This window comes from Alosa pseudoharengus, unplaced genomic scaffold (genome assembly GCF_046254945.1).
Source record: "Alosa pseudoharengus isolate Yale_2024_CS ecotype anadromous, Long Island Sound unplaced genomic scaffold, YU_APseudo_1.1 YU_APseudo_1.1_scf_14, whole genome shotgun sequence".
Classification (NCBI taxonomy): domain Eukaryota; kingdom Metazoa; phylum Chordata; class Actinopteri; order Clupeiformes; family Clupeidae; genus Alosa; species Alosa pseudoharengus.
Genome location: NW_027468609.1, coordinates 32,248,003 through 32,269,625, shown reverse-complemented (window position 1 = coordinate 32,269,625; position 21,623 = coordinate 32,248,003). Strand labels below are relative to the sequence as shown.

The following is a 21,623-nucleotide window of genomic DNA, read 5'->3' as shown; positions in this document are numbered from 1 at the left end:
CCTCAGCAAAACCTCGCCTGCAAAGGACTCTGAAAGTTATTTTGCAGTGTATGAATCCATGCAGTGGCAATGGAGAATGTGAGATCCACACGCAAAGAGGCATGTTTATCATACATGAATTCCAGTGCTCTGCTGTCTTCGTCGGAATAAGAAGGAGATGGTTATTTTTAGATGCACCCATATCCCCCTCCCACCCTCTGCTGTCCTCTCTACCCGCCCTCCGCCCCCTCGGGACCCGTGTCAGCATCCTACCCCAGGTAGATTCGAAATTGACGTCAGACCCCATCGTAGTTTGACGTGCGGACGTCCCCACCCCTTCCCACGATTCGCTCCTCCGTACATCTCAGAATTGTTTCATTACACGTAAACGCAGCTCAAGAATAGTTTCCTCACCTATAGACTCATTTAGGCGTAGAATAACCTAACAGTGTTCGTGAGGAACAAAACACTAGACCACAAGATTGTAACGGATATTCTTACTATTTATTATTTTATCGTGTTTTAGTGTTCTCCACTGCTATTTTGCCTTTGTCCAGTTAGACACGCATAGAAATATATTTTTTCTCTATAGTAGCCAGACATCTGAGATGGAAGTGAGATGTTGCGCCTTGGTTATGCACAGTATTCTTGTAGCTCTTTGTATTGTCGTGTCCCGGGTGAACGCCTTAGCGGCGAACAGACAGTACCTGAACGAGTGGGCTGTGGAGATTCCCGGGGGTATCGATGCTGCCAGCGCAATCGCCAGAGAGCTCGACTACGAACTAATCAGACAGGTAGGCACGACCGAATCTCACGATCAAAATTCATTATGCTGCCGCTCCTGAACTAAGCTGGTGTCGATGATGAGTAGGCCTACGGCTTTCAACCTCTTTGCTTTATTCATGGGCTGACACACTTTGCATGTGTATCAGGAGAAGGAGAAGATCAGGAGCCCTGTTGCCTCTAGCCATGTTGCCAGGAAGTGTAGTTATCTTTGAATTGTTTTGTTTGTGGCATATTTTGGTGTCAACACGAATAAAGCTTTTCATTGAGCTCTTAAAATGTTGGTTATTTTTATGAAAACAACGCACTATGACTTTTAAATACATTCTCCTTAATGAATGAGTCGACATAGCGCAGCGCTGACTCCCGATTCCCTATTTATTATCAGATAAATATATTCTGCTTCTACATAACTAGTGAGAGCCTATTTTAATATGCAGCGTTTTCTCGAACATGGTTTTCACAGGAGTTAGTTACTTGGTCATGTCTTTATTTGATATCTGTGAGTTGCAATTGTTTTAAAATGGTCTGTAAGGAGTATTAGTTCCTGAAAGGCAACATTAACATGTCTGGGTATCAGCACAAGAAGCACAAGACTGACTATAAGATATTTAGTTGACATATATTGACGATTCTGCGCATAATGTGATGCCAAACAATTAGTAGCCTAACAGGTGTTTCGGATGGGGGTCTTCATGGGTCCCTTTCCACAGGTGTATAAGATCAAGCACTTATGAATGTAGACTGCATGATGCTTGAGTAATACACCTGTGGAAAGGAACTGATGAAACCCATGAATAGCCTATGACTGGAAACGTAGAGGGCCCGTTTGTTGACTAGCAGACTCTATGTAAACATAAATTAATTGCATCGGCGGAAGATTCCGGTCTGTGCACACAGTATTGCCATTGTTCACTTCCGATGTTGAACGTCACCAATGAGGACTAGACATTTCACCTCCTTTACTGAGTTATAAATACATAGCAGAATGTATTTAAAACGAGATTACATGCGTTGGAAGTAGGCTAATACCTTCCTGTAATATTAAAATGCAAAATTTAGTTGCATTTCTTTGCCATTTTCTGAATCTGAAACCTACATTGACTGCATACCACCTATAATTAGTGATATCATGGAAAGTCGGCTCTAGAAATTCCTATATTCCTTTTTATATTCATTTATAGGCCTAAGGTTTCCAGTTTTCCTTCAGTACACCATGGCCATCTTTATCAACACATAGGCTATAGATGACATGATTATATTAACCATTAAATCACAGCTACAATATATTTAGTGCAATTCTGGCACTACCTATGGCTAAAGAGTACAAATCTATATTTTTCACTTGAAGAACCAGAGATATCTGTAGATATTTAAATATGTTTGGAATAGGTTAGGCAAAAACAATACTCCAAGGAATTAATTCACTGTTCTCCACAGATTGGGGCACTGGAAAATCTATATTTGTTCAAACACCGGAGTCATCCTAGCAGGGCCAAAAGAAGTGCCGACCATATAACAAAGAGGCTCGCCGAAGATGACCGGGTAAGAGATCTCCTGTTGTTCATCCTATCTCTATCTGTCTGTCACGTGTGTGTGTCCAAAACCCTGTTTCCAAAAAGGTTGGGATGCTGTGTGTAAATTATAAATATAAACAAAATGTGACATCATGTAAACCCATATTTAGCTGAAAAAGAACATGGACATCATATAAAATGTTTAAATTGACTAATTGGTACTATTCCATGAAAACTATAACGCTCAATTTGAATTGGATGCCGGCAACACATCTCAAAAAAGTTGCAACAGGGGCAACAAAAGGCTGGGAAAGTCTAATGTTAATGAAAACACAAGGAGGAACATTTCACAACTAATCAGATTAACGGGAACCATACATTGTGCATAAGAAGAGCATCGCAGAGAGGCAGAGTCTGTCAGAAGTATACAGATGTATTCATCACTCTGTGAAAAACTGTGTGGGCAAATAATGCAACAATTTGGGAATTTTCCACATCTGCAGTGTAGCACATAATATCAATAAAATATTCAGAGAATCCAGAGAAATCTTTGTACACAAGAGACAGGGCCAAAAACAATATTGGATGGCTGTGATCTTTGGGGCCTCAGGTGGCACTGCATTAAAAACATTACATTACATTTAGCAGACACTTCTTGACCAAAGTGACTTACATATGTCAGCTATATTACAACGGAAAACATTGTCCCCGGAGCAACTTGGGGTTTAATGCCTTGCTCAAGGGCACAACGGTGGAAGCCAGGAATTAAACCGACAACTTTCAGGCTACTGCACGCTAGCCCAGCTCCTTAACCACTACACTACCACCGCCCTATAAAAAACAGGCCTGTTTCTGTAACTAAAATTATTGCATGGACTCAGGAAAACAGTTTTAAGATCCATCCACAAATGCTGGTTGACACTGTATCATGCAAAGAAGAAACCATATTTAAACAAGATCCAGAAATACCGCTGTCTTATCTGGGCCAGAGCTCCTGTATTTATCCTGTATTTTTAAATAATGAATTCCGCATCCTTCCGGCTAAAGAGGAGAGGGACTATCCATCTTGTTAGTAGTGCTCAGTAAAAAGGCAGGGTGCATTAGTGCTTATGGCATGTGCAGCTTGCACACCTGGAAAGACACTATCACAGCAACATTTGCTGCCATCCAGTCATGGAAGGCCATGAATATTTCAGGAAAACAATGCCAAGCTGCATTCTGCACTCATTCAACAGTATGGCTCCATAGTAGAAAAGTCCAGGTGCTAAAAAGACCTGCCTGTAGTCCAGACCTGTCACATTTGGTGCTTCATGGAATGAAAAACAAGACCCCAGGCTGTTGAGCAGCTGAAATATTATATCAGAATGGGACTAGAATGGGAAAACATTTCATTATCAGAACTCCGGCAACTGGTCTCCTCAGTTCCCAAATGTTTAGAGGCTATTGTTAAATTAAGAGGTGATGCAACACAGTGGTAATCAGGTGTCCGAACTTTTCTATTAAATTCTATTGTGTGTGTGTGTGTGTCAGGTGACCTGGGCTGAGCAGCAGTATGAGAAACGGCGGTCCAAACGAGCGCCTCTGGGTGAGGAGTGTCCAAGCTGCTCGGCGGATAAGCTCTTCAGCGACCCCATGTGGAACCAGCAGTGGTACCTGGTGAGTCCTCAGCCTGCTCTCCTTGTGTGCGGGGGAGAGCCCAGTTTCTCCCTGCCCTTCTCTCGCTTGTTTGTTGACTGGTGGCATCTCGCTCGGGCAATCTTGGATTCAGAGATATCTGGTTCCTATGTTTTTCATTCTTCTTCATCTTCTTTCTTCTTCTTCTTCTTGTGTGTGTGTGTGTGTGTGTGTGTGTGTGTGTGTGTGTGTGTGTGTGTGTGTGGTTGAGTATTATGCAGATAGCAGAAGCTGTAATGTTTGCTAAAGGTTTTATTTCAGAGATCAGAAAGCTCAAAGGAACGTCTCTGTCCCAGATTTAGAATTTTCACTTGAGCAGTGACTAATTTATTTCACAGAATATTTACTATATATAATATGTGTGTTTTACGTATTATTCTATGGAATGAAGCTTATAAAGATTATATCACAGTAAACAGACTAGTCTGTTGGGATCAACAGAGCTTTAAGACATGCTATGGTTCTGCATTACTCTGCATCAGTTTTTACAATTGTGGTCCTCACGAGTAACACTTAGGTTCATTGTGGCTTCAGGTTTCGTGTGTGTGTGTGTGTGTGTGTGTGTGTGTGTGTGTGTGTGATAGAGAGAGTCATGAAATTCGCTGCCACATACCCTAAACTACAGCAGCGTGTCTAAGGTCTGAGTCACCTGCGCTAGTCGAGCTTTATTTCATCCTGACTGATTTAGCCTCCCTAATGGAATTGCTCTTAAATGGCCACTTGCCACACTCATCAGCCAGCGCTCTTATGCCACTTAATCATCACGTTTGCTCTACCTGCTGTGCACAGGGTTTTTTGAGAGACGTTCGACGTCAGTGAGGCTTCTCTGAATCGTGCCGTTTATCTGGCCTCTCAGATTTGTCCAGTTTGGCCTGGTTTTCATTTTTTTCTTCTGAAGTAAGAGTCGGAGAACCTGTGAGATTTGAAATATAAATAGAGACAGTAAGGATGCCAGTTGATTAAACCAATTTGGTCCCTTAGAAGTGCAGCAAGTGAATGATATAGCTGTGTTGTACAGGGGGTGGACATAAAAGATAGCGAGTGTAGGAGTGTTAATGATATCAACTATAGAGCCTTGTAGGCTCAGTGGGGGAAAAAAGCATTTAACAATTTGTCAAAACTAGACAGTAAATTGCATGCTTCAGAGGCCTTAAATATAGCCTTTTCAGATGATCGCGGTTGGCCCATTTACCATAACTGTGCTCTGAGCTATGTCTTAAAAGAAGACATATTTCAGAAATTGAGCTGTCAGCCACAAGAACATCAGTCACAAAACATGTGACTGTAAAGACGTTTAACTGAAAATTAGCTCTACTGGAATGAGCTCTACTGGAAAAAATACTGGGAAAAAAACATGAATCTGTATACTTTACCAGTTTTTCACTCACAGTCGGAAATACAAAATGTCCGATAGCTACCCAAGTCTGACAAAATAGGGATGACAGACAGTGTGTGGGAAGACATTGATCACCATTTAAACGTCTTGAAAAAATCCAGGAAAGTTGAATGTTAAACTAATGTTAAGTTACAATATGTTAATATAATCACTTTGAAAAAAGTAATAATTTTGCTACATGTGAGACCAAATAAATGTGCTTAATGTATAAGAAGTAGGGCAGGCTGTAGTGCTACTTTTCACCTGAAGTAGTGGGCTGTCCTCATTTGGCAGCGAACTCGCTATTTTACCACTCAACTGTATTAATCATGATTGTTCACAAGTTACTACATCACTGTATAAAAATGTTCCATATACTTTTAAAATGTCTGCTGAATAATGATGTTGTACACCAGCTTAGTTGACTTTTTCACGTGACCTTTAATAGAATGAAGAAATTGAAATACATTGACATTGCACAAAATTAATTTTATTATCCTTGAGAGGGACATGATAATTCACAGTTGTAACTCACAGTTTGACCCCTCACACAATGTCAAGAGCTTAGTATCTGTTTCTGTGTTTTCTGAGTTTTCTTGTAAGGCCCTCACATGTAGAAAGCATATGTGCGAATCAGTAGATGAGTCATGCACCTCTAAAGAGCCAACAGAGAGGAGAGATTAATTGAATTCAACTGAATTTGCACAGACTTACACACACATGTATGTTCGCCCGACACACACCGAACACACGATTTTCTGTGTGTTCGCATGCGTGTGTGTGTCTATGCACGTGAGTGTGTTTGTGTGTATAGAAACGTGTGTGAGTGTGATTATTTTGCCCCTCCCGATAGCTAATCTCTGCTTGAAATGGAGATTGCAGCGATGACTCATTCTTCAGTGTGTGTGTGAGAACTGGGTGGGTGAGTGAAAGCAAGAGAAGTGGTGCCCTCCATTTTCTCCATCTTTCCTTGTTGTCTCTCTCTCTCTACCCTCCCTCCTCCGGCTTTCTTTTCCTCTCCATCTCCAGCTGATTAGCTAATTAAAATGCTAATGATAAGTGGAAGGGAGTCTTTCTCCGCTCCACGGCACTTACATGAATACTGCATGACACTTACTAAACAAACCTGTGTGTGTGTGTTCACATTCCATTGCCATCTGTGGCAATTCATTGTTTGGTTGTTGCCTTGTACACTTAGTAGTGTGCATTCAGTTCTGGATGCCATGATTTATTGTTTTCATTAAATTCATCTTATTTCACCATAATCATGTCAATCTCCTCCATTTCAGTAGCTAAGTTGGGTTATTGCAGTCCACTTGTTTGTTTTTTTTATCCAAGAAGTGCTTTGTGTTGATGAGTTTGGTCGCTGCCCTGCATGGGAATCATTGGTACTTAGGCCAGAGCCTGTGATGGTGAGGACTGAGATGGTGCTGTTAGTAGCCAAGCTCACATCACTTGTGGAGGTCACAGGCCGATGTGTAGGCTATAACAAAGTCCTTTTAGGCAAGTCCCTCCACTCGGTGGCCATATACGACACCAATCTTGCTCCAGCGGCGAGTTTACAACACATGATTGGCAAGATGTCTTCACAACATACCATATGGTTGGCTCAATGTATTCACATCACACCACATGATTGGCTCAATGTATTCACATGTCGACGTTTTGCTGAGGGAGGGGTGGGATATGTGTAGACAACGGCCATATTGGCGTTACAAACTAACCCCATGCATTTCTATGGAGGATTTTTTGAGTGCTGTGTCTCCTCATTAGAAAGTCTCTGGCTATAAGATTTAATTTGTAAGCAGGGTGTTTCTATATATGTAGTTTGGGAGTATAGCCTACATCAGGAGTCAGATAGGGTAAAATATCTTTAATTTAGTATTATGACAATTTTGTTTGTTGATTTTTTTTTTTTTATTGTACAGAGGTTTTGTAAATTGCAACAAGACAACAAGAACCAATACTTTATTTTAATAGTTTAAGTGTGGTAACACATTAAGCCTCTAAATAGGCACACAAGGACAACATATTAAATTGCAAAATGCATGAGATTGCATTCATGATTGATGTGATTATTAGGTTATTTAATTTTTTTCTGGTATTATTTGATGTTTTATGTGGTTTTGGCTTTTTTTAAAGGTCCCCTAAGCGATGTTATGCGGTTTCTAAGCTAAAACATTTTTTGTCACATACAGCAAACATCACCTCCCCATCCGCTAGCTGCCTGTGCCCTGAATACACATGGTCTCTGTGGACAGCCCAGGCTCTGAAAACAGCAACAAAAACAACTTGGTCCAACCTGGAACATAAGAAAATAACAAACTGTTCCAGCCAATCGCCGACGAGATGCACGTTTAGGAGAGTTTTGATTGCATGGGAGGGAGGGGAAGGGAGTACCGAGCTAGCTCTCTGTTTTGTTTGAACGTCAACAGAAGTGACGTTACCCAACACCTTTAAGGGACCAGATATCCCTGCATCCAATGTTTTTTGTATATCAAAGAATTCAGTGCTCTTTCAGTGGTGAGTCATTCAGTGGTGAGTCAAGTGTGCATCCTGATGACTTCCATCACTAGGAGTGTGTACTCCAGTGTACTCCTGTGGTGTAATCTACTGGCAGCAGCGCTGGATTGGACAAGAGAGGTGTCCTACCCAGACAAAAGGCCTTTATTATTTCTTATGCCCCATTACCATCCTGACAATTAGAAAGGTCAAACGGGGAGATTGCATCCCCATGCACTCGACTGCATAGAGAAGCTAGACCTCGATAGTGTTTGCAGTGATCGGATTCTGAAAAAGCATCGGCCAGTGTTGACCCTCTTGTACAATAATCACACAGAAACTTGTTTGCTTTTTTGTCAAAATGCAGAGAGAAACCGTGTTGTTCAGTAGCTTATAGTGTCCTATTGATCTGATCTGGTTGGATGAGGTCATCTAATTCCTTTATCTCCTTCTCCCTGTTCCCTTTCTCTGCTTAGTTTTCAACAGCGTTCTCTTCATCTCTCTCTCTCTCCCCCATCTCTCACACTCATTTTCTTCTTTTCTGTGTCTGTCTTTCCAGCAAGACACGCGTACCTCTCCTTCCCTGCCCAAGCTTGACCTGCACGTGATCCCTGTGTGGAAGAAGGGCATAACTGGGAAGGGCGTGGTCATCACTGTCTTGGACGACGGGCTGGAGTGGAATCACACCGACATCTACCCCAACTACGTAAGTCCCCTGTCACCAAGGCAACGCCCGCAGCAACCATGCTGCTGAACGTATGCCTGTTCCCATGGCAACTCCAGCCCAACCACAGACAATCACACATACTCACTCACTCACTCACTCACTCACTCACACTCACTCACTCACTCACTCACTCACACTCACACACACACACACACACACACACAAATTAACCACATACTGAGCACAATCCTTCACTTTACGCAAGGCAGCCTAATGGAATATTAAAAACTTAAACCATTGAGAGCGATTCATCCTGTCAGTCTCATTGAGCATCAGTGCTCCAGTGCTATTTTTGAACTACACTCGTATGATATGTACTCTACGTCTGACTGTACTCGAGCTTTGTCATATTTTGTTGTGTAGGAGGACAGGTTAACTAGATGAGATTGAAGTGCTTTTACGCCAGCAAGGTTGCCCCAACATAATTCACGTACAAGCACTATAGACAGGCCTTGGCAGGATAGCTCTGTTTGTAAAACACACTGCCGGGTATGTCAACACACACACATGAACAGACACACTCACACACACACACACACACACACACACATACACACACACACACACACACACACATACACAGAGATGACATAAAGGAAGCAGTTATAGGATGTGCTGAGCACACACAGATGGAGCCTCTCTTGTTCACTGTGTAATTACCACTCTCAATTAGAGAGCCCTTCATTAACCCACACACAAACACACAGCACACTTGGACACATGCGCGCTCGCTGAGGCAAACACTAGAAAACACTATAGAAACTACTGTACATCTTTCCACATTTCCAACATGTATTGTCGGTTACTGAGTTTTAGATAGGTCTATGTTCAGACGTACAGAGCCCAGAAGGGTAAAGTGAGCATTGGGAATATATGGGAATATATGTATCTGTATATATATCTCTGGCTCCGCTGTGAACTCCATGTTTCCCACAAAGCAAATCAGACACGAATACCTGTTGTTTCACTGTATAGGCCATATTAAGCAGTTCATCTGTGTAAAAAAGAAAGGGAGAGAAAAAAAGAGAAAGAGAGATAGAGAGAGACCAAAGATGACAGATAATAAAGAGGGAAAATGTATGATAAAATACTGGACTTCTGCTCCAAATACATCGCACTGATGGTATGACTCATCATTTATGCATTGACCTCAGGGCAATATAATCATGATGGACCGTGCCCATGTACAGGAAGTGACTGTTTTCACTCGACCGCTGCTGACGTCATAGCGATACTGACTCACCAGTATAAAAACCTTTTCCATCACATCAGTTCCGCAGACGGCAACACACCACCTGAGACTAATGGACAAGCATTAGGTCTGATTTCTCACACGAGCAAATGGGATATTTTTCTCAGCCATCTCTATAATAGTTTAGGCTGGGATAGTTTGTTTTGTATGGTCCTATGCACAATCTGCTCATCCTGTTTCTCTTAACTGTATCTTAGCTAAGACAACTGCTTAGTATTTTGATGTACTATTCCATTCTGTAGACTGTCTTTTACAGTCTAGTTTCTGGTCCCTTAGCTCTGTTCCCTTTACACAATGCCAAGTCTTCTATTTGATGCTGTGTTTCTTCCATTTGCCTTCTGCATAATGCTAACATTGAGAAACATTTGATGCTAGCTTCATGCATCTCTCCCCTCTCTATCTTTCTCTACCTTTCCCATAGGACCCAGCAGCAAGCTATGACTTCAATGACAATGACCCTGACCCCTTCCCTCGCTATGACTCCACCAATGAAAATAAGTAAGTTGCTCATTCTATTTATGTAGTCATTGCCCATTAACAAACTAGGAACTAGGAGTAGGTGGGTGGTTTTATAAATGGATGTTATCAGTTATTGTTTCATCAATTCCAGTCGTAATATGCCACTTAATGCAGTCAGTAACAACATTTTAGGCTTTTGATAAAACGACAGTTGATGAAGATTTCCCCAAAAGCTTTTGACTGAGCGATAAAAAAATAATTTGAATTTGTTTGCTGTAGGTAGACTCTGGCATGACATCAGCATTGGCATTAAGTCATCATCCTGCTTACACACTCAGTGCCTATACAGTAAATCGTAGTCCACCAGCTGGAGCCATATGGGCTGTGTGTGTAGCATTCAGTATTTCAGATAATATCAGGAGCTCTGCAGAAGGATGTTAGGCGGCTGTGTTTGTGAAGGTCAGGGCATCAACATGTTGTTACATTTGTGTACACATGTTCAGTAGTGTCATCATGCCATGACATTTCTTATGTATTTAGCATTTTAGGACATGATTTTTTATTCATAGCAATGAACCGAATGATGTATGTGCACATAGATGATTGAGTCCTAATGAAATACATATAAGTGTCATGGCTATGATGTGTTAGATTGTATAAAGATACTGTGCATTTCACAGTTATACAGTGATATTTATCAGATGGTATTACCAGTGACCTATCAACACGTGTGTCCCTGCAGAACTGTGTGCCCTGTTTTGGTAGCGTTGGGAGATTCTGTCTGGGTTTACGTCACTGGTGATGCAGGAGAGAAGATGCCATTTATAGATACAGACTCCTTTCTGAAACTCCTCAAAGACGCAGGATCAGCACTAGACTCTTCAGTATGCCTTCTTGCAGCTGCTGCTTGTCCTGCATTGATTTCGTAATTTCCCAACTATTAGCCGCGGCTTACACATTGATTTTGCAAAAATTCTTTGAGGTTAATACATGGGGGCAGTTAATATGGTATTAATATGTTGTTGTTTTTTTACTTGCATAAAACATTGTCCTGTGGCTTATACACAATGAAGCTAATACACAGGAAATTACTGTATGTGTTGGAATTGATAGAAATGGACAGACTTTGGCACAGACTTTGGCACAAACGATTGAGACAGCATAAGGGAGATAGGGATTTGAAGGATATGTCATGTGACACAAAAAATGTGTGATATGGAGGCAGAATTAGAGAAGGGGAAGACATGACCACGGTAGAGGGTCTGCTTTCCATGCACATGGCTGTGTAATCCACTTCCATCCCACTGCTTGCTCCTGCTGATTGTGTAACAAGCTCAAAATTGAACTCAACAGCCCAAACTAGTATCCTAAACTCCGAAGGCAGACACATTACTCCCCATCTCAAAGTGGGTCCATCTGTAGTCAGTGTCTAAATTCTAGCCAACAAACAGCATTATGTAATATCTCTTCCCATTATGGTGAAATAATCCTTCTTTTCCTCCTTTTGCCAGTCTAACTCAATTATAAAATGTCTATGAGGCTATAAGGAAATTGAGCGGTGCTAGTAGAGAGGGGAAAAAGAAAACAAGATGTGGACCATCACAGCAGAGTCAACATGAAGAATAGAAAATACACATTCTCTATATGAACATATTATTTAAATGTTGTCAGTGAAGTAGCATAGACTAGAATATGAGTGAGGGTAGCATAGACTAGAATATGAGTGAGGGTAGCATAGACTAGAATATGAGGGAGGGTAGCATAGACTAGAATATGAGTGAGGGTAGCATAGACTAGAATATGAGTGAGGGTAGCATAGACTAGAATATGAGGGAGGGTAGCATAGACTAGAATATGAGGGAGGGTAGCATAGACTAGAATATGAGGGAGGGTAGCATAGACTAGAATATGAGGGAGGGTAGCATAGACTAGAATATGAGTGAGGGTAGCATAGACTAGAATATGAGGGAGGGTAGCATAGACTAGAATATGAGTGAGGGTAGCATAGACTAGAATATGAGTGAGGGTAGCATAGACTAGAATATGAGTGAGGGTAGCATAGACTAGAATATGAGTGAGGGTAGCATAGACTAGAATATGAGTGAGGGTAGCATAGACTAGAATATGAGTGAGGGTAGCATAGACTAGAATATGAGTGAGGGTAGCATAGACTAGAATATGAGTGAGGGTAGCATAGACTAGAATATGAGGGAGGGTAGCATAGACTAGAGAGTCAGGAACATAATATGTGAGAGACAGCAGTGTATCCACAAAGGCAAAACATCAGGAGGAAAGACTGTGGAAACGCCGTAAACAAAACAGTGAAATAACTGACACAGACCAATAGAGACAGTCGTCAGACAGGACAGTGGAGGAGTGGAGGTTGTGAAGGTGGAGACCAGTGTGTCAGGACACGTGGAGCACACACACTGCGCAATGCAACAATTATTTCAGAGCCACAGCGGCGAGGAAAAACACTCATTAATTTCTCTCTCTCTGTCTCTCTCGCTCTCGCTCTCTCTCTCTGTCTCTCTCTCTCTCTCTCTCTCGCTGTCTCTCTCTCTCTGTTGTGTTTCTTTCTCTCTCAGACAAAGCCTTTCATTGGATGACTCACTCCCTACCAGCTGTGCTGGCTGTGGTTTCACACACACACACACACACACACACACACACACACACACACACACCCTTCTTCATCTCTGCCTTTGTGTCGGTCCACTCGTTAGTTATCAGAGCTGGGTACGAGCTTGTGTGTAATCGCCTGTGCCATACAGACTCATTTATATTTCAGTGGAGACTGGGGAGGGAGATCAGTCTATGAAGGCCTGTCATTACTGCAGCTTTTAACAACAGACACCAGACACAAGCACACAATGTTATCAAACAAGACAGTCAAGTGGTTCACTGTGCATGTGTGTGTGTGTGTGTGTGTGTTGGGGGGGGTTGTGAAAGGTGTATTTGCATGGGTTGTATCAGCTTTTTATATTTAGCTGTATTGTTACTAATTATTTAGACTCATGGTTTATATTTGAGCCATCAAAATAGATTAAAAATTCATGATTATCAGTATTGTTAATGTGATGATTTGCTTCTTCATGCTTTATCATACATTTGGTGAGCTGGAAAGGGTGAGACTGAGAGTGTGCATAAAAAGGAAATGTATTACGTCTGTTCTCAGTCCTGTGGTTTTAGTCAGTGCTTTTTATCAGGATCATGTGTAGAGCACATCAGATGAGTTATGCTGGCTCTTTAAGTGCTCTCTTTCTGTCTATATTATCTGTTTGTAAATATCCTTATCTGCTGTATACTCAGTGAACTCATTTGTTTATGATCTCTCTCTCTCTTCCTCTCTCTGTCCTTGTCTGTGTGTGTGTGTCTCTCTCTCTCTCTCTCTCTCTCTTTCTCTCTCTCTGTCTCTCTGTCTCTCTCTCTCTCTCTGTGTGTGTGTGTCTGTGTCTGTATTTGTCTCTCTCTATGTGTGTGTGTGTGTGTCTCTCTCTCTCTTTCTCTTTCTCTTTCTTTCTCTCTCTCTCTCTCTCTCTCTCTCTCCCTCTCTCCTAGGCATGGCACTAGATGTGCTGGTGAAATTGCCATGCAGGCTGACAACAACAAATGTGGAGTCGGGATAGCATACAATTCCAAGGTTGGAGGTAAGCAGACGCATTACAGTGTGTGTGTATGTGCTGCATACCACGAGTGAATGAATTTGTGTGTCTGTGTGTGTGAGAGAGAGGGAGGGTTAGAGAGAGAGGTTGAAGGGTTAATCGTGGAATAATTGAGGGTAATGGTGGAAACATTAACCTTTAATTGAATTCTGAGAACTGAGAAAGGTAAAACTGTTGTTCTTACTCTTATCAGATTGAGGTTCATTTTTATGTATGAGAGTGAGAGTGGTATGAGAGGGAGGGTTGCCTGACTTTTAGCTGCAGGTAATTACATAATTCACCAAATCTTTTACACTATCTCCTCCATGCTTCGGTCTGTTTTTAACACAATTTACATAATTGAATCATCAACATTAACATCTGTCATTAAGCAGAGCCTCTGGTTCAGAGTAATTCAGAATGTAGCATTTCAAAAAATATTCCTCTTTATGTAACATGACAAAATGTGTAATATCCCATAAATGGCTTACAAATCACATTTAGCTTTTTGGTACATCATTATAAAGATGCAGCAGATCACTTAGCTACAGTACTTGCATTAACCGTTGTTGTGTTTCCCGTCTCTCTCTCCCTGTAGGGATCCGGATGCTGGACGGCATCGTGACCGACGCCATCGAGGCCAGTTCCATCGGCTTCAACCCCAACCATGTGGACATCTACAGCGCCAGCTGGGGCCCCAATGATGACGGCAAGACCGTTGAGGGGCCCGGTCGGCTGGCCCAGAAAGCCTTTGAGTACGGCATCCAGAAGGTACGGGCGGAAAGACCTGGAGAATTACACATAGGGTTGATTAACTAAATGAAATCCATTAATATGCATAATATATTCATCTGTGTTTCATGAATGTGTGTGTTTGTGTGTGTGTGTGTGTGTGTGTGTGTGTGTGTGTGTCTATTTCAGGGTCGAAATGGGAAGGGCTCTATCTTTGTGTGGGCCTCTGGTAATGGCGGTCGCCAGGGCGATAACTGTGACTGCGACGGCTACACTGACAGCATCTTCACCATCTCCATCAGCAGTGCCTCCCAGCAAGGCCTGTCGCCGTGGTACGCCGAGAAGTGCTCCTCCACCCTGGCCACCGCGTACAGCAGCGGAGACTACACTGACCAGAGGATCGTGAGTCCAGCTGTCCTTCTTCAGCCATCCCTCTCATCGTGCTCATTCATATGCTTTGGCTGTTTTTCTGTCCCCAACACTTATTCTCTCTCTCTCTCTCTCTCTCTCTCTCTCTCTCTGGCTCTTTCTCTCTCTCTCTCGCTCTCTCTCTCTTTACTCCATTCCATCTCCCTCCATTTCTCACATACAGCCTCCCATTGGCTACTCTCCCAAGACTACTCTACCACGCATTCTTTGATTGCTTTTATTGATTTCCTCAAAACGCCTCTGTCTCTCTCTGCTGTTTCACTCACTCTTCCGTTCCTTTCCCTCCTCTCTCGTTCACCACCAGTCTTTGACCGCTCCATAAGCTCTGTCCGTCCATCTCTCAATGTCTCCCTTTCTCTCACCCCCCCCCCCCCTCTGTCTGTCTGGGTGAAGTGAGAGACAGTCCCGTAGACTCACTCTTCCAGGCTCGCCCCATAAACTTTATATGCCATGAAATTTACACCACGTAAAAATTGCCCCCTGCTTGTCTTACTGTCACCGCACTCGGTAAGAACAACGGGGCTAAAATAAGCGCCAGGCCCGACTCGGCAGCTTGGAGTCGTGTTTGACGGGTGTTGACTAGACGATGCCATCGATCCCTGGCATTTGTGTGGATGTGACTCATTCCTGTCTGTCCATCATCTCTGCCCTTTCCCTGTCATCGGTTCGGCCCACTTTGACTCATATTTAATTGTATTGGCTGTTTCACGACTTGTACTGCATATTATGTCAGTATATCATTATAATCAAATACATATTGTACATGTATATTAATTTGTGTCATGTTAGTGCTCGTATTTCACATGTTTATATACTGACTGAAGATGTGTGTATCATTTTTTTTCAATTTATTTTCTATATGGAATCCGTTTGTTTTAGTCACACAAGATACACATGGGACATAGCACATGTTGCGGCCATGTTGCTGAGTCATATGTGGTGGTGTTGGTCTGTGCTGATTAATCTCTCTCTTGGCTGTTTCTCTGCAGACGAGCGCTGATCTGCATAACGAGTGTACGGAGACACACACGGGCACATCTGCCTCTGCCCCGCTGGCTGCTGGGATATTCGCCCTGGCGCTCGAACAGAAGTACGTCTATGTTCGTCCATCTGCAGTGTTCCTCCACACCTAACCATCCATTTTGTCCCAATTCTAATAGCCAACAGACTTCACCAACTATATAGTCGTTACCTTTACTGCTCTATTAGTCATAGTCTCTAGTCACACCCAAAAGCCATTGTTATAGTTATTATTATATAGGACTTACTACAGTCATCGTTATTTAATGTGTATATAAAGTTATAGGGATAAGTAAAGACCTTCAACTTCCTCACACCACAGTCCGGATCTCACCTGGAGAGACCTGCAGCACATCGTGGTGTGGACATCAGAGTTCGACCCACTGGCCAATAACCCAGGCTGGAAGAGGAACGGAGCAGGCCTCATGGTCAACAGTAGGTTCGGGTTCGGCCTCCTGAACGCCAAAGCCCTGGTGGACCTGGCTGACCCGGCCACTTGGAAGCACGTACCGGAGAAGAAGCAGTGCATCATCAGGGATGAGACCTTCCAGCCCAGGTGTGTGTGTGTGTGAGAGAGAGAGAGAGAAAGAGAAAGAGATAGCATCCATATGAATGAATTAATGAGTGAATGAGTGAGGGTGTGTATGGATTATTGGATTAGTGCTTTATTTTTTTAGTAATTTTGGCTCATACATCTGACCTAGATGGAAAACCTGCACAAGTTGTCCCATGCCCTGTATTCTGCAGCCATGTACAGCATCGTCACATTTAGGGGCTGCAGGTTTGATTGGGAGATTGGAAGTAGCAGTTCTTCCTTCCCTCTGGCAGAAGAAAGGTGTTGTTCAATAATGATTTGCCATTCAGTTATTTATTTGAATATGTCCATGTGCATCGATAGTTTATTGAAGTTTAAATGCGTCTGCAATAGTATTTTTGGAATATTTTGAAACAGTGAAATTCCAAGAAACCCATCCAAGAGTGTAATTTCATTAAGTGAAGACCACCATTACACACTAATGCAGGAAATGCAGACATTCATGTAAATAGAATTTGTACAGAATGCAGGCTTACCAGGCACACCAGAGCTACACACATAACAGTAAATATGTACCAAACATAAAAACACACACACACACGCAAGATAAACTCTTCAACTCCTTTTTGCCATCTGCTGCTATGCATGTTAATGCAGTATCATTCATACTAGCAAATGATCTACACGGATTTGCTGTGCATGTGTGCGTGTGTGTTGTGTGCCCATCCTAAGTCTCTGTTTTCCTTGTCGGTGATGAAAGAGAGAAGAGATGAGATTTGGGTCCATGTATTGATGTAAGATCACCACCCGCTGTGCACAGCAGCCGATGAGCTGGTGCTGTGGATGTTAAAAACCCTCTGATGCACCACGAGGTCATGAACCTGACAGATCTGCCTTTTATTTAAAGCTGCATGTTACAACAGGCTTTTCTCAGAAACACATTGGGTGATATTGTCATTTTGGGTTTGCAGTGCTTTTGAGACATGCTATAATTTCTTTCTGAGTTTAAACTTAGGAGTCAACCAACAGTTATGAGTGTGAACCAGTCAACTAGTCTACAATGGTTTGAGACCAGCTAGAACTTTGTCACGTCTTCAGATTTCAGATTGGTCATCATTTCAACTTGCACATATCTACAGTTGCAGCAAAACATTGTCTGTGTCCATATGCTATAAACCATAAACCATACAGATCAGGCTGCTCGTTTAACTTTATATTAATATTCACCTACACTTTTTCAGTGTGATGGTGAGCGTGAACACATGAAGTGATTTCTGCTATTTGTGATTTTTTTTTTTTGGTGATTCAGTGGTATGACTAACTGAATGAATGAGTGCACCTGAGCAGATGGGTGTTCTCCCCTGTGGGATTAAATAATCCGGTGGTCTGCTTCAGGAAAATCTGCTAAAGCAGGAAGCGCATCATAAACCCATTCTCTAGAAAGCCACCACAGATGTAAGCATTAGGAATCCCCTCAGTCAGAGTGGACACAGAGATCAGAAGCCATTTTACCATATCCATTTACCGGTATTGTTCAGTTTTTTAAAATTAACTTCCTAAACTTCGGATACTAAACAATACTAAAATCAACAACAATGTAACACTAGCAAGGTTGCAATAAACCACACGTTGTTGGTAATGATGTAACCCAATTCACAAAATGAAAATGAAATGATTTTAATCTGAGAGCATGAGAGCCCACTGCAGAGCGGAAACATCCCGTTTCTTTCACTAGACTAATACCAGACTAATCAGCGCTGGCCCACTAATCTCCCATTGTCATTGTCATTGTCATTTGTGATGAGATGCCCGCGCCGGTGCCACCGCGAGGGCGAGCATCACCTGGCTCAGGCGTGGTCGGTCGGTCGGTCGGTCACCATCACATGTCAGGGCCGTGTCCACGCATGGTTGTGGGTAGTAGATGCTGCGTTTTTTTTTTTTTTTTTAATCCACCAGGATTATTAATCCAGCACTCGGAGGTTCGGAAGTGTACGCTCCATTCATGTCTGTGGGATTAACTCCTAAACAGCTCAGGCGGCAACCAGGGTGAGGCAGGGAAGGCATGAGGGCAGCCCCCTCGTCAGCACATGAGCCTGTGGCATCCTCGGCAACAGTGTTCCTGTTCGGTCAGCCGTGAATGAGTGGACATCCTGTTCAATCACCTGTGAATGAGTGGACAGACTAGATTAGGGATCTTTTACATAGAGTGATGAGAGGGAAGTAAGTAACGTTACCCGCATGTTCCTTGTTCCATGCATGATGAATGGGTCACCACAACAATATGACACAGGATAAAAGTCTCATCCAAAAACACTGACTTCAGCCTACATTGTCTTATATGTGTTGTTATTGTTTGTTATAGACACCTACCATTTAACTTTTTTTTCACTGTGTAGTTTGTACTTGCCATTGCCAATGCCGTTGTTGTCATGTTGACATACCGGAGAACAGGATCTCATGACTTGGTTGTCCATAAGAATTTGCATCATTAAAAACACATATTCTTCCTGTGCGTGTGTGTGCGTGTGTGTGTGTGTCCGTGTGCATGTGTGCGTGTGTGTTCAGCCCCCTGAAGGCAGCTGGAGAGATCACCATAGAGATCCCTTCCAAGGGCTGTGCTGGTCAGGAGAACGCTGTGACCTCACTAGAGCATGTGCAGCTGGAGGCCAGCATAGAGTACACCAGGAGAGGAGACCTGCACATCACACTCACCTCCCCATCAGGTACACACACACACACACACACACACACACACCAGGGGACACTTCTGCAATACACTCATATCCCCCTCAGGTACACACACACACACACACACACTAACAGAGGTTTTTCATATGTGCAGGCACCACCACAGTGCTGTTGGCGGAGCGGGAGAGAGACGCGTCCACTAATGGCTTCCGAAACTGGGACTTCATGTCTGTTCACACCTGGGGAGAAGACCCCGCAGGCACCTGGACCCTCAAGATCACCGACACCGTGAGTCTCCTCTCCCACCCTCTCAAGCCTCTGTTGCTACTGCGTTCCATATTACTTCCATTTCCCCTGCCTCTGCTTCCCTGTCCATCTGTGTTCACTGACTCCTGAATATTTGATTATCTGCCATTGTGTTTCTCTCTGTCTGTGTACATCACTCTGCCCTACACCACACTCAATCCATTAATCTCACAGACCGCCAGTTCTTTTCACTGGCATGATACAGCAATAAGCCTTACTCTCTTTCTTTCTTTCTTTCTCTCTCTCTCTCTCTCTCTCTCTCTCTCTCTCAGTCTGGTCGTATGGAGAATGAGGGGCAGATAGTGAGCTGGAAGTTAATCCTCCACGGAACCTCTGAGCGTCCAGATCACATGAAGAAGCAGAGGGTATACACGCCTTACAACGCCGTCCAGAATGACCGCCGTGGTGTGGAGCACATGGAGGCCATGATGCAGGTGTGTGTGTGTGTGTGCACACGTTTTCAGAAGTGAGCACACAATGTACATGAAGGCAATAACAAAATTATCCAAACAAAAAATTACTATGTAACAAAATATTAATAAAGAAAATGTAATTATTATTATTATTATTATTATTATTATATAAATGGCTAATTATTACATTATAAACGTATAACTAAGATTACAAATATACAATAAAAAGTACATACTGTTGAGCTGTTGAATTAAGTGCCAAGTACTTTTCTCTATCTTTTAGGAAACCCATACACTGAAGCCAGTCCAGAAGGTGCCCCCTGCCCCCGAGTCACCTCCCTCCCCCACCCCTGACGAGAAGTCACCTCCCCCCTCCTCCTCCTCCTCCTCCACCTCCTCCACCTCCTCCTTGGCTCTCCTGCGCCTCCTGCAGTCTGCCTTCAACCGGCAGAGCCCCGCGCTCCCGCCCCAGCCCCCCGCCTCCGCCGCCCGCGCCCAGCAGAGGGAGGAAGCGAGGGAGCGCGAGATGGAGAGGGAGAAGGAGAGAGAGAGGGAGCAAGAGAGGGAGCGGATCCCTGAGCAGAAGTTCTACCAGGCGCTGGAGCGACTCAAGCAGCAGCGGGAGCCGGAGGAGAGTCTGTACCGCGACTACAGCGAGCGCTTCTACGGCAACCAGCCCTACCGGCACCGCGACGACCGCCTCCTCCAGGCCCTGTACGACATGCTGACAGACAACTCGCAGTGAGGAGGAGGAGGAGAGGAGAGGAGGAGAGGGAGAAACGAGGGGAAGTATGGGGGTGGGAGGGATGGGTAGTGGTAGCTTGATATGAAGAATTCACAAACGGAAGGATGGAGGGGAATGGGTTCTAGGGCAAATGTGAAAGAGTAAGAGTAACGAGGGATGGCAGGAGTGAGGGGGGAGATGGAGAGGAAGGTGAGGTGAGAAGCACTGGGGGAGTCGAGTGTATGCTGGAGGGAGAGGAGGAGAGGAAGAGGAGAGGAGGTGTGGGTAAGGAGAATGACTCAGGGAATGGGGGGAGGAGAGAGGGTGAGGAGTACGATGGAGGGATGAGAAAGGGATGACAAGAGGAAATGTTACCATCGGGAAGATAAGAGTAAGTGATAATAGGAGGACGAGGAAGTAGGCCTGGGCAATAAACCAGAATTCACTGGACCATTTGGACACACTGACAGCCTATTTTAGGCTAGGGTGTTTTTTTAATGTTTTGTATTGCATAAGGGTATATCTTTTATAATTTAATTTAATAGATTTAATAGCCTTTGCTGAGGAACGGACACTTGATTTTTGGCACTGTATTTGAATTAAGCACTGGCCACTAGAGGTCAGTAAAATGATGTCTCTTGGCACAGGATGGTTTCATCTGCAAAACAAAAATGAAATAAAACAAATGCAATTGAAATAGTTGATGGACTAATTGCTGTTATTACCCTTCAGTGGCTGACTGGATAAATCCACCCCAAACAATATGTATATGGAACAGCCATATACATGCAATTATGTCAAAATAATGTTCACCCCAGTGTAATGTCTAAGCATACCCGAGTATGAAAAAGGACATATTGCCCA

General features: G+C 43.3%; 1 protein-coding gene across 1 annotated transcript; it reads left to right on the top strand.

The window, feature by feature from the left end:
* The first annotated feature begins 417 nt into the window (after nucleotides 1–417).
* pcsk1 (proprotein convertase subtilisin/kexin type 1) lies at nucleotides 418–20,780 on the top strand. Its single transcript, XM_076283351.1, has 14 exons — nucleotides 418–773; nucleotides 2,203–2,307; nucleotides 3,810–3,935; nucleotides 8,390–8,536; nucleotides 10,231–10,307; nucleotides 13,830–13,918; nucleotides 14,511–14,683; nucleotides 14,834–15,046; nucleotides 16,063–16,163; nucleotides 16,416–16,649; nucleotides 19,194–19,351; nucleotides 19,471–19,604; nucleotides 19,895–20,056; nucleotides 20,319–20,780. The coding sequence occupies exons 1-14, from the start codon at nucleotides 588–590 to the stop codon at nucleotides 20,778–20,780; spliced, it is 2,367 nt and encodes a 788-aa protein (XP_076139466.1). The 5' UTR covers nucleotides 418–587.
* The last annotated feature ends 843 nt before the right edge of the window (nucleotides 20,781–21,623 follow it).

Excerpts from the sequence above, each read along its gene's own strand:
- pcsk1 (XM_076283351.1), top strand. The coding sequence starts at position 588 with ATGGAAGTGAGATGTTGCGCCTTGGTTATGCACAGTATTCTTGTAGCT. Across the intron at positions 774-2,202 it reads ACTACGAACTAATCAGACAG|ATTGGGGCACTGGAAAATCT; the intron begins GTAGGCACGACC and ends TGTTCTCCACAG. Across the intron at positions 3,936-8,389 it reads GGAACCAGCAGTGGTACCTG|CAAGACACGCGTACCTCTCC; the intron begins GTGAGTCCTCAG and ends CTGTCTTTCCAG.